The 12767-nt window shown below is 41.4% G+C and overlaps 1 protein-coding gene across 18 annotated transcripts in view; it reads right to left on the bottom strand.

Annotated features, from left to right (window-relative positions):
- Positions 1–12767, bottom strand: part of COMT (catechol-O-methyltransferase) — a 33688-nt gene that overhangs the window by 13697 nt on the left and 7224 nt on the right. Inside the window, exons 1-2 of one of the 18 annotated variants that reach the window (XM_037879250.2) lie at positions 11552–12181; positions 11007–11143 (exon numbers count right to left, since the gene is read on the bottom strand). The exons of 10 other annotated variants lie outside the window; for them this stretch is intronic. In XM_037879250.2, the coding sequence (XP_037735178.2) occupies positions 11007–11012 (6 nt within the window). In that variant the 5' untranslated portion in view covers positions 11013–11143; positions 11552–12181. Of the gene's footprint in view, positions 1–2074; positions 2136–11006; positions 12182–12224; positions 12282–12767 lie in introns of those variants that run through there. 7 more of the 18 variants (XM_043529856.1, XM_037879253.2, XM_043529853.1 and 4 more) reach the window with 7 other exon arrangements.

Genomic DNA, 12767 nt, shown 5'->3' with positions numbered 1-12767 from the left:
CAGCCAGCTGCAGTCACCTCATGATGCTGCGCCTATTGTTTCCAAGAAACTTGGCTTCTTTGCTGAAGGTGCCCTTGTGTACGTTGTCTAGACATGTGTCTCTCCAAGTGTAGGGCATTAGGGCTCGAAACTCACCAGATGGGATGCACATCACCCATAAAGCTCAAGCGATAAATCCCTTCAAAGCCATTTACCTGCACAGACAACTCTCTGCAGAAAGGTATATTTATTATGGTAGGGAATGATTCATTGATTTTGAACCGACCATAGCTCAAAAGAGCTGCTATGGACTGTTTCTTTAAATGAAGAATTAATTTAGTCTTTATGGAAGTGCAGAACTAAGAACACTGACTGCGCCAGGCTCTGTATAAGCTTCTCCCATGCAACACTGCCAGGGCACCTGTTGATGCAGCCTGTAACACCTCTGTTCCTCCACTCCTGTGTCTCCACTTGAGCTGGGGCTGACAATTGCACGGGGGAGTTGGAACGTGCACAAGTCAGGACAACGGTGAGTGACTGCCAGAATCGTTTCCCCCTTACAATTTACAATTTAATTTGGGATTTGCACATACATCTATGGAATTCAGAGGCTCCTTCCCCTGCCCACCACACCCCACAGTTCTGCATTAGAAAGTACATTGTTCTCTAAGCCATTTTTAATACGAACAGTTTACCAGCTTCTGTTATTTAACCCTTTCTACTCCCTCCTCTCAATCCAATAAACTCCATTCAAAGGGCCTGTTGCAGGGCTGCCTGCGCCCCATTCTGACCAACTCTGGTGCTGCAGGTACTCCCTGCCTCAATCACCCTTCCCTCAGGGCCCTTTAAGAACTCCACACAGTCTAAAGGGGTGTCAGACAAATTCCCGTGCAGAGCTTCTACTTCATTAAATCCCAAAATAAACTTGAAATAGTGTCTCCCCTTGGCTCAGGGATAACACAACCCTCCTCCTAGGGGCCTGTGGTCTCTGGGAGCTCTTCTCCCTTAGAGTCTCTCTCTGTGACCACCTTTCTGCTACTGAGTCTTGCTGGCCTTTTGTCAGGCTCAGCTGTTCATTACTCCATTAGCTGCCTGGACAGGCTCTTTCTCCTTAAATTCGTTCACCCTGGGTGGTCTAAAAGGAAACAGCAACCCCCAGAGGGCTCTGTCCTGCGAAGTGCTGAATTTCCTGAATTTCCACTGAACTCACAGAGCACCTCACAGACTAGAACCCCCGGGGAAGTTGGGAAGAAGAGAAATGGCTCACAACCTGAGAGGGTGCTGATTCCTTCTGTCAGACCCCTTCATGTCCAATCTTCCCAGCCAGGCCCAACAGCTCTGGCTGCCACTGTATTAAAAGTCTTACATGCTCTGATGCCCCTTTTAAATAGGGCAGCCACAGCCAGGGGCCCAGCAGAGCAGCTGTTGCACCAACTGGACACTCCAAGTGGATCCTCCAACGCTTGGTCTAAGCTCACAGATGTGAGGGAGTGGGGTTAGCCTGACAACCGTAAGTGGGAATGTGTGCGCGGGAGGGGATTGTTTCCCCAAACTTAACCTTTTGAGGTTACTCCTACATTTTAGGGGTCCCTACATTTCCTTTCTTTAGTCTGCTCTTCAGAAGTATGGCTCATGTGGAAAAATCCACCTTCAAAAACTTTAAATTACCATGCAGGACACATTTTGAGTTCAGGAGATGATTAGGTTGCCATGGAGATGTGCTCAACTCATGTTACAGTTGATGTTTGTTCACTCATCCACTTATCTCAGTTGCACAGAACACATAATTTGTTTGGAACACTTCCAGCCTGTTTCTTTTGGCTTCCAACAGTTAGCAATGTTAACGCTCACATTTGTAACATTCTAACATGCCCACTGCAAAGAACTGACCCGAGTTACTGCTTTTTAAGGCCTGATGGCATCATTTGGCAGGAGGAAGTCATGTTTCTTAGCCATTTAACCCAGATAGCAAGAAGCTTCTCTCACGTTTTCCAGAGGCATGTACACCAATCTGACCCATCCGCCCCCATGCACAAGTAGTTCTGTTGATCATTCTGGCCAGTTTCCTGTGTTCTTCATAGAAAAGAATGCATACCTTTGGGCTGGTCTTTCCAAACCTGAATGAAGAAGCTTCATGCTTTCCACGGGTGGAGCTTAGCTTGGCCTCTGAGGATGTCATTGGTTTACAAACACCCCCTTTGATTTGACCTCCTTACTTGTTCTAGTGGCTTCTTGTGAGGGGTGTGGCTGTCATTGGTGGACTAGTATTATCAAAAAGAAAAGGAGTACTTGTGGCACCTTAGAGACTACCCAATTTATTTGAGCATGAGCTTTCGTGAGCTGTAGCTCACGAAAGCTCATGCTCAAATAAATTGGTTAGTCTCTAAGGTGCCACAAGTACTCCTTTTCTTTTTGCGAATACAGACTAACACGGCTGTTACTCTGAAACCTAGTATTATCAAGTGGTTGTAAAGGTACTAAACGTTCTTAAATGGGTGTGGGCATAGGGCCCCTCCTCAAGAAACCACTGATTGATGCCAGACTGCTCACTAATTACCACTGAATGCCTAACCTTCCCTTTTACTGGAGAAGGTGGTCCAGGTGCATCTGGATACCAGTGACATTCTGGGCAGCATCCAGTCTGCATTGAGGCCTCTCTTGGATCAGAGAATGCATTTGTCACTATCACGATCACTGCCAGAGAGTTTCATTTTGTTTACACTGGACCTTTTACCACCTTCCAATAAGATTAACCATAGGCTGTTGCTTTCACAACGAATGGATTTTGCCAGTATGGTTAGGACTGTCCTTCGAAGGATCCAGTCACACCTGGGACTTAGTCAGGATGGATAGTAACCGAAGAGTATTAGGCTGCATCTTTCAGAAATGCAAGCATTCTCCTGGGCTGCTCAACATATGCGTGAGACCTCTTGGCGAGACCACTTCTGAACACAGGCTGATACAGCATCTGTATGCTGATGAGACACAGCTGCTATATACCTATTGCCCCATGTACCCTGTTAACTCAGTCTCTGAATCTCTGTCCTGGAGGAATGTTTGCACAGTATCACCAGCTGGATTCATCTGACCTACAGCATTTAAATATTCAGTAAAAAGGAGAGGAGGCTACTTTTCCCCTCTCTTCTGCCTTCACAAAGGACTATTTGGAGGTAACGAGCCAAGGTAAGAACCTTCGCATCCCTTTCATACCACATTCAACGCAGGCTTTCAATGGGACAGGTCATGGTGGCAAGTAGTTTTCAGTGGTGCGCTTTTCTTATGCTGTTATCCTTGTTTATTGGCAAGGTTGTCATGAAATAATTATGTGCCGTCCCTTCAAGGTCTTCCAACAGTGCTGCTTCATTGCCTGAAGCTGGGGGAAGCACAATCACTCAATGGGTGAAATCACATTGCACTCACTGCCTAGAAAGTGGTGAACTCATTTTACAGAATCTCTGCTGGGTTTTTTGTATTTAATTATATCGATCTAGTCTCTGTTACGCAAACACCTCCTCCTTGGGCCCCCTGCAGATGTACATTTGCATTCTGACATCAGTTTCTATTTAGGCATTCTGCCATTGTGGCTCAGCTTGGCAGGTGATCATAGCTTTATAGCTGGTGGGCCCTGTGCTGTGAAACTATCTCACTCCCCACTTCTAAGAGACACTGAGAACTTTTCCTTTCCAAAGGCAGGTGTTTTGTTTTGACCCCTGTTGGCCCCACTATTGCCACACGTAGTGCCTAACATCAATTTTAAATGTCATATGTTAAAACATACATAGTTCTGACATTTTGTCAGGCTAAGGAAAACTCCCTGAGCCACAAATAACCCAACCTCAAATCCCCACCAGCCTCCCCTTAAGCAGAAGGCTGAATGAACAGACAGGCCTTTCCATTTGCCCTGAAGGCTTGCCCTGGAGTTGGGAAGCAAATTCTTGAGTCAAGGGCTATAAGTAATAACTTACTTCACTGCAGATTTCACCCATGACTCCGGATTTGAAGCTAAATTATAACTGTATTGTCTCACATTGCCATAAGGGACTTAGAGTAGGAAACTGTTCTTCTCTGCTTTTAACACTGGTTTCTTTTTATGTTTTAGCTAACAGAGATTTGGTAGGAAAATCTAATGTAATTCAAAGGGCCTATTATTTTGGGGATGGCGTTAAAAGCCTGACCCCTCAAACTCAATCTGCTGAGTAACTATTAGTCTTTACTTGCTTCACATGATTAAGGGTTTTGAAGAATTGGTCTCTTATAGTATTTTAGTTTGATGCCTATGCACATAAATGCCTTACCTTACGGTTACAAGTGGTTAAAGACTAGAACGCCTTTCCTCTAGATCTCTAGAGTTAATATTTGGGGGATTGCTGGCTAGAGCTTATATAGAATATAAACCTCTTAGCCTTAGCCCATCTAGCACACTTGCTGTTTCCCGCTTTGGGATTTATTTGTTTTGTTTAAGAGGGTTTCTAAATTTCAATTGGATTTTTTAATTGTTGTACAGCACTCAAGGGACCTTGGCAAGCTGGCAATATAAAGTTATTAACTGAGTTCCCTTGCAAGACATTATCCTGAAATCTGCATTCCAGAGCAAGTGGGTTTTAAAAGAAGCAAATCAGCTTTGTTTAGCTTGATACTTTCTGTAAAAACCTTAATTTCTTTTTCCCCTTTGGGAAATCTCAGAACACCCACTCCATTTTGCTGGGATGTGTGAAAGAAAAATCTTTGCAATATCTATTCAGCAATAAAAGCAACTTATTTTCAAGAGCCAGGTGCTTAAATGTGGAGTATGCCCCCAAACTGAAATGGTACAGTGCCATACCAAAATAATAGGCAGTTTGTTTTTTCTTTCGCTAATAAATATCTGATGTGCAAAGTTAAAAATGTAATTCAACCAACTTAAAACCAGCACTGCCCAAGAGGACAGATTCTTATTCCTGAGTTTGTTATGACATTATTAGAAAATGCAACTATAATTGCAGTTTTAATGTGGATTCACAGAATACACAAAATGTACAGAGAAACAGAAATAAATCACTGATGTGCATCTCACATAACAATATTATTAGAAGATAGCTACTGTTATTATTAAATACTTGTATTACAGTAGGGCCCAATGGCCCCAGTTGACATTACCGCCTCTGGGTTAGAAACATATTTGGAAGATATGGTCCCTGCCTAAAGACAAACAATAATAGACAACATGTAAAATGTTAGCAAGGGAATTAAACAAACAAACCCCATAACACTGGAGGGATGTCACAGTCTAAAAGCGTGGTTCCCATACTTGTTCCACCCTTGCCGCTTCCAGCAGCTCCCATTGGCCTGGAACAGCGAACCGCAATCAGCTGAACCTGCTGACGTGGCAGGTAAACAAACCGGCCAGGCCCGCCACGGGCTTTCCCTGCACAAGCGGCGGAACAAGTTTGGGAACCCCTGGTCTAAAATGATGAACCAGTTTTGTCACCAAATCCACATTCAGGAAAACAGATTATTCAAGGATACCAGATATTAAATGTCCCAGCGTGTCAGAGCACTGATAATCTTTCTTCATATGTTATGGTATAGATGCAGAATCTTGCTTGTTTAGATCATACTGTATAAATAACTCACCCTTTTACATGGAGTATATCCTATCCTTTCATTCATGTGACTTATCTCACGTATCCCCAAATTTACAATATATTGGCTGTCTCTTCTGCATGTAGTCTGAGAGTATATATAAAGGACTTTAGTTTCTCATCAGATTTTACCATATAGGTTCCATTGCATTTTTGTGCCCAAACCTTCATAAAGCAAAGGTGTGGCCCCACTGGGTAATGTTTACAGTTTTGGTCTGTGAGAGCAGGTGCTTTTCCCAATCTGCTCGACAAACACAGTTCATATAGTATATAAAGTGCAAACGTGGCCCTTTCTTTTTGAATTTGGTTTTTCAAACGACAATAGGATAAAGATCAGATTAACCTTTCTCCCCAGGTTTAGCTACTCCTAGAGTTCCTCCCTCATGATTGCTCAGCCCACACCCACTTATCCTTGTTACAGAAGGATCAGCATCTGTTAGCCAAGTAGGGTATTGCAGGTAAACGCTTCCAGCCTATTCAGTTATATTTGGAAATGCCACAAGAAAGAAAGAAGGTGTTGAGACAATACCAAGTATTGAAACAAAAAAAAAAAGTAATGGTGAAAGATCCGACACCATTTGTCTTTATAATGATCTTGCACAGAAGCATTCTCCAGCACTTCCCAAACCCCGCTAATGGATTTATGAAGTATAAAGAATACTTCACCAAACACTGAAGTGCAACCATTGCTAGGGCGAAAGGTGGAAATTGATTAAAAGTACTCATTGGCACTCCACACTAGTTTAGGACAGGCAGTGAACACCTTCCCTGATTTGAGAATGATGGTGCTATGTAGCCTAGAGGCAATTTGTTGTTAGGTTTCATATTGGGCAAGGACATCAGGGTAAGACACTCTTATGAAAAATACCATGGAACGTTTAATGAGAATTTCATCAATTTCTCTTATCCTAAAAATGGCACTTCCACACATACAGACTAGAACTCCTTTTTTCCACATGTGACATTTAGTCAGTGCTGGCTCAGGTACTAAATCATTTACTATACTTTCTGCAGCACCTGGGTTTTCCTTAAGCACCTGACCCTACTCAGTTTGAAAGATCTGATGAGATCACATCCTGATTTGGTAATGCAACTCAGCTTTTCATCTAGACCTTTATTGTGCTCTTTTACAATGAAAAATCCAGTAATACAATTATAGTTTTAAAGAAGAGTAAATGTTGTGTTTGGGATTAACTGAATAACCATATGATCAGTTGTTTTCATAAAAACAAAGCAAAAAAGCCTCTGGGATCGCATACATTTTAACACGAAAATAGCTGCATGTAGAAGGTGCAGTCAGAACAATTCATCCTCACCTGTGATTTTACTCAAGTACGGGTGACTCTTACTACCTTAACCAAGGTGCCTTTTATTAATATTATTTACCAGTTTTCTAGGGGTGTTTCTCCAATCAGACTGAATCAGTTAACATCTGCTGTTCTTTGAGATACAAAACTGATTGGTAACTAGAAATGACGAGATTAGTTTTTAAAGTTGTCATATTTCTATGCTTCATAATAAATGTATCATGGAAAGGTGTAGGGGGATTTGATGTAAAGTGGTGAATAGTGGTAATCATTTATTTCCCATTTCACCCCCAAAAAGGATCTCTATTTGCTGCAAACTGAAATATGCTAAGAAGAAAAGTAAACAACTTGTTTTACAAATTTGAGGGCTCATACAAGTGTGTGCCTTAGTGGCTTTGGCACAAGGAACTCAGGATTTAATTATGCTTAATAATGAAACATTTAAAATGTAATGATTAAATTAGATTAAAATAGGATTATTTAAATCTTGGGAAGGTTGAGTTCTGTAGTGATAACATTTTGAATAATTAAGTCCTCATCGCCTGCTGCTGCAGAAATGAGTTGATAATGAAAAAATACTTGGAAATAAATGTCTGTTCTCTGTTAATGTTTGTTTTAAAAAATTAAAACTGAATCCTAGTATATCATTATCAGTTTATCCAAGATAAAACTACACAACTTTGCTGTAGTCCTGTCTGGAAATACTCACAAAACTCCCTATGCGGCAAAGACATCATGTGCCCTTAGGCTGCTGTTTTCCATGAGAGATGGCCTCATGGTCCTTCAGGAAGACGAAGTTTTATTCTCATTTTAGCAGCAGATTACCTGTCTGACCTTGGACAAGTCACTTAACTGCTGGGGGCCTCCATTACACTATGAGTAAAATGCTACACAGGGTATTGTGAAGCTAAATTAATTCATGTCTGGAAGGTACACTGATATGTTTTGGACAGATGGCATCTGAGAAAGATGAAGTGTTTATCTATATTTACTAGAGAGATCCATTTTGGGACACCTTGATAACAAACACCAAGGTGACACATTAATATTCTTGACGTTATGAATAACTGGTGAAAATGTGGATACAAACAGTGCTTCAAATGCTTCCCTTAATCGATTTTGTCCCACTGATATTACCTCCAATTTTGCTATCATCTTTCATACATTTACTCTAACTGCCAATTGCTTGGTTGGTTGTTCTGAGTTTATTATGAGTCTGAGTAGCTAGTTGGTACTGTAGTGTTACAATGCAGAGGGGTTTATAATCCAATCTAGATTTTATTAGCTCACATAACCTGGTGTGAATGGAGAATGCTTGGTAAATTTATACCATTCAACCTTCCTTCACAAAAGAATCTGTCCACTGGCCTGATGGTATTGATGAACAGACTACAATAGAAGAGTGCCCTGGGACAATGGGGCCTGAACTCATTGCAGAAAGACTGCTGCTAATAGCCAGCATCCATCAGAGGAGAATGTAATAATGCTAAGCAATTACATAGTGTTTTCCTTCAAAAGGCCCTGCACATTAACTGATTAACCCTCCTCTCACCCCTGTGAGGTAGGTAAGTAGTATTATCCCAGTCTTTCAGGTGGTGAAACAGATTCAGAGAGGTTATGTCTGAAATTTTTAAAAGCTCATGCCCAAATTGTGCATCAAAACATCTGTTGCACCAGTGGAAGTCAAGGATATACACGTGTTTGCAAGCCTGGCTCACATGGCAAGCATTTTACATCTGCATTTTGTTCATGTGCACAAGCGCTTGCATGCTTTTGCACAGACTTTTAAAATCTGGGTTAATTACTTTTCCGAAGGACAGAGGGAATCTGTGTCAAAGCCAGGATTAAAATTCAAATTCCTGCCTCCCTGTCCTACACTAAGATGACTAAAACCACCTCTCTTTCTATGCCATTCAGTGGGTGCTTATTTTTAGTCTTTTCCATGGAGCAAGACCAGCAAAGGAATTTGGCTAGAACATCCAGGTAAGTGTCTGCCAAAGATAAGATTGCCGTAGTAATCACAAAATTTAATTTTTTTTTAAAAGGGAAAAAACCCCAACCAATGAAAAACAACCCTCAATCTGGTATTTTAAAATAGAAAGAATATTTTTACTCTTATCTTCTGACAGATGTAACAATAAGGCTGAAAGTCAAACAAGGTGTTTTTTTACCTTTTACTGCCAGAAAGCCAGTGTATTTCTAAATGTGAAGAAATCAGATAGCCAAGAAACCGTAATCTGGACTTGTCTGCTTTTGTCAAGTACAAAAGTACAAACCGTAATTAGTTTTTCCATCAACATCTTGTTATCAAGCTACAGGCACTTTTCACCTTTTTTCCCCACTAAGGATTTCCTCACTTAAAAATCTAAATCTCTGGATCCTCATACTCACCTAGTACTATAATTCAGTTTTGTTACCGTGACTACATAAATGTCAATCTTCACTAAATGCAAAATTCTGCTGATTTAAGAATCTGTTTCTTTTGTCTTTTATTCTGCCTTTTTCCAGGTTCAGTGGAAACAAAGTTAGGTTTCTTCTCATTTTTCTGGATGACAGGAAGAGGGCAGAAAATAATAAATGCCTTTTATGGACTAGAATCCCCATTAATTAGGCTTCAGAGGGGTGTTTATCTCCATTGCACCAGACAGATTTCAATTAAGATAATTATATTCTGCCCTCCTAAAACACCCTCTGTAGTTTCTATTGGCTTTACGATATTCTTCTGCACTCACTGTCCTAAAAAAGCCATGTAGTGACCATGTGCTCTATAAAACGGATTCTGATTGTCTGATTGATCATTCTCCCCCAGGTCTCACCCATCCAGCAATCCAATCCAAGTAGGTGTAAGGGTCCACACACACGGATCACACTGCAGTATTAAGGCCTTATTTCTTACATTTAAAAAGCATTTTTAAAATAAACTATTACATTATGCCCTGAATAGCAATAGCTGTACTGGGATATCATTTTTCTAATTGTTTTATTTGTTTCTAAAGTGTCCTTATTTCTGTTTCATAATTGTTTACAATTTTGTGCTATTATTTTGAGCTATCAGCAGGTAGGGCTGGACGCTGCCGGTCAACACATGACCTGCTGGGCTGTTGAATGTACCATGTGTACCCTAACACAGACATGGATAGAATGTTGACAGACAACAGCAGCTGGGTGTCGGACCAACAAAGAAAAAGTAAAACTAGATCTCTGGCTGTTGGTTGCTGAAATAAGATGAAACAGAAAATATTGAATGAACCTGAATGCCCACACTCATATTGCTGACAGTGTTAGTGCTCAATATGACCAGCATGCTTCTGGGGATGCAGACAAAAGCCATCAACCAGATGGTTGTTGTGGTACACTATAAATTCTGCAGTATTGCGCTAGTGCTTGAAAACCAGAAATCAAAGTTTAAGCAGTCTATTACCGTAGTCCCTGGCTGAGCAAGTGCAGAAACCTTGAAATAAATTTGATATTAAACATTATATAGGTTTAATAATCAGAGGTGTAGTTAGTAATCCTGGTAAGGAAAAATGGGTTTTGGTTTTTTTGAATGTCCCATTAAGTGAAGGTAAACACCAGGGGCAACAAGCAGATACCCTGCGAGCAGCAGCAGTGCCAGTTGCAGTTCCTTTTCAGAGGGAAGAAAGGCATTTTGTGGTAGAGCTCCCTAATCAAAATGCAAACCAGGGTAAAAATATAGCTACAGAAACACATTCATCAACCCCGAAACATCATTGCAAATACCGCTGAACATAAGCTTGCCTTATATTCAGCTTTTTCTTGAAAAGTAATTTTAATGAGTACTAGATGCCGATGTAGTTATCCACCATTTACATTTTCAACCTAATCAGGATTATCTCCTCTTGCTCTTTCAACTGTTGTGGTTGACAATACAATATGAAAGCATTACATATAATATGTCCTACTCTTCTTTGAAGACTTGTTGCTGCCCTCAAATTAGCATCACTAAAGTGCCTGGCAGTCAGAAACCTGACAAAAACTTCTTCCTCCTACCCAGCGCCATCTGAAATAGTAGCATTCTCTAAGAGAGCATAGCATATCAGATATCACGTCTAAAAAATAGGAAAATATAAACATGTACCTTCATGCACAGAACAGAAGCTGTTCCTTCTGATCTTTTCCTGTGTTGTAGTGATATGGATTTTACAGGATACGAGTCCAAGAGCCTGCAGAAGTCGCAGTCTCCTTTGATCACATCACTGGCACAGCTTACACGTTCTGGTATACAGAGATTCTAAAAGGAGATGTGTCCTTTTCCCCCACTCTTCAGTGCACAATTTATGTTGGCTCTACCTTCTAGTGACACTGTTCTTGTTACTTAGTTACTGCACAGCGGATGCTGGCAGTCAGGCATGAGCCAAATTCATCCTCAGTGTAGGTTAGTCCACTGTGCTCAGTGGAGTTACACCAGGGATGAATATGGCCCATTTTTTTTTTTTCCAGTTAAGACTTATCACACTATAACTGATGTACAAATGGGAGATACAAGTCCCACGCACATCCATACACTGTAGTGCTGCTGGGGACTTTTGTATAATAAATTGTGTTAACATCATAAACTGGAAAATGAGGGAGAAGTGATCAGTGCATTAAAGAAAATCAAATATGACAACATTCATCGCTTACGTTTAGAAGTAATTCTGCAAGACAGATCAGAAGAGCCACACTCTAACAAACTACTTCTTTTGGGCTGAATATAAGACAGAGGTCATGCTCGAAAACAAAGTCCAAAGCACGTCTGTCCCTTTCACAGCAGGAATACTGAAGATAGTTGAACTGAAACTCACTCAGATAGTGGGAGAAAAGAAACAAAAGCCATTTCAGCATACAGCTATGAATAGACTTCACTGTGGATTGTTTTCTTCCCCTTTATCCTCTCTGGGAAGCTTAGCAAAAGTAGGAGTGAGCAAATTTCTACAATGCTATCATGGAAACTGCTCTAAATGGGCTGCAGAGAAGAACGCTCTCACCCCAACAGTGGCCAAATGGTGTGGAGCGACAAAGAAAGGGTTTATGGTAGATGACAAGGCAGCAAATGAAGGTCTATGAAGTAGACGGGGGCTAATTAACAGAGCTTCAGGAGAAAGAAAAAAATATAAGAGCAAGTGGATGAAATGAATAAGGAACTGTGGGAGGTCAGGGGTAGTGTATGAGGACTAGGGTGGTTTTGTACCTCTTTAAGCAAAACATAAATGAATAGTTTGGCATGTAGCACAATAAACAACAACATGTTATTTTGATACAGAATAACTTTAAAAGCCCCCACCACCACCCATGTGTTAGAGCAGATGTGGCCAACCTGTGGCTCCCGAGCCCCATGCGGCTCTTCAGAAGTTAATATGCAGCTCCTTGTACAGGCACCGACTCCGCAGCTGGAGCTACAGGGGCCAACTTTCCAATGTGCCGGGGGAGTGCTCACTACTCAACCCTTGGCTCTGCCCCCACTCCACCCCTTCCTGCCCTCTCTCCTCTCCCCCCAGAGCTGATCAGGCAGTGCGGGGAGGGAGGAGGAGGTGCTGATCAGCGAGGCTGCCAGTGGGTGGGAGGCGCTGGGAGCGGGGGATGGGGAGCTGATGTGGGGCTGTTGACATATTACTGTGGCTCTTTGGCAACGTACATTGGTAAATTCTGGCTCCTTCTCAGGCTCAGGTTGGCCACCCCTGTGTTAGAGCTTCAGCTTAATAAATCTTTTCCTATATTCCAGACGCCAAAGAGAACCACTAGAAAGCAATGATGAACTCGTCTGACCTGCAATAATTCCCCATTTGCATCTGAAAAAAAACCCTGTTTACAAAATTAAACATGATTCCACTATTAAAGATTTCTTAACGTTGGCACCAGC

This window comes from Chelonia mydas, chromosome 15, assembly GCF_015237465.2.
Source record: "Chelonia mydas isolate rCheMyd1 chromosome 15, rCheMyd1.pri.v2, whole genome shotgun sequence".
Classification (NCBI taxonomy): domain Eukaryota; kingdom Metazoa; phylum Chordata; order Testudines; family Cheloniidae; genus Chelonia; species Chelonia mydas.
The sequence above is the reverse complement of the archived record's forward strand: the minus strand, read 5'-3'. Positions and strand labels throughout refer to the sequence as shown.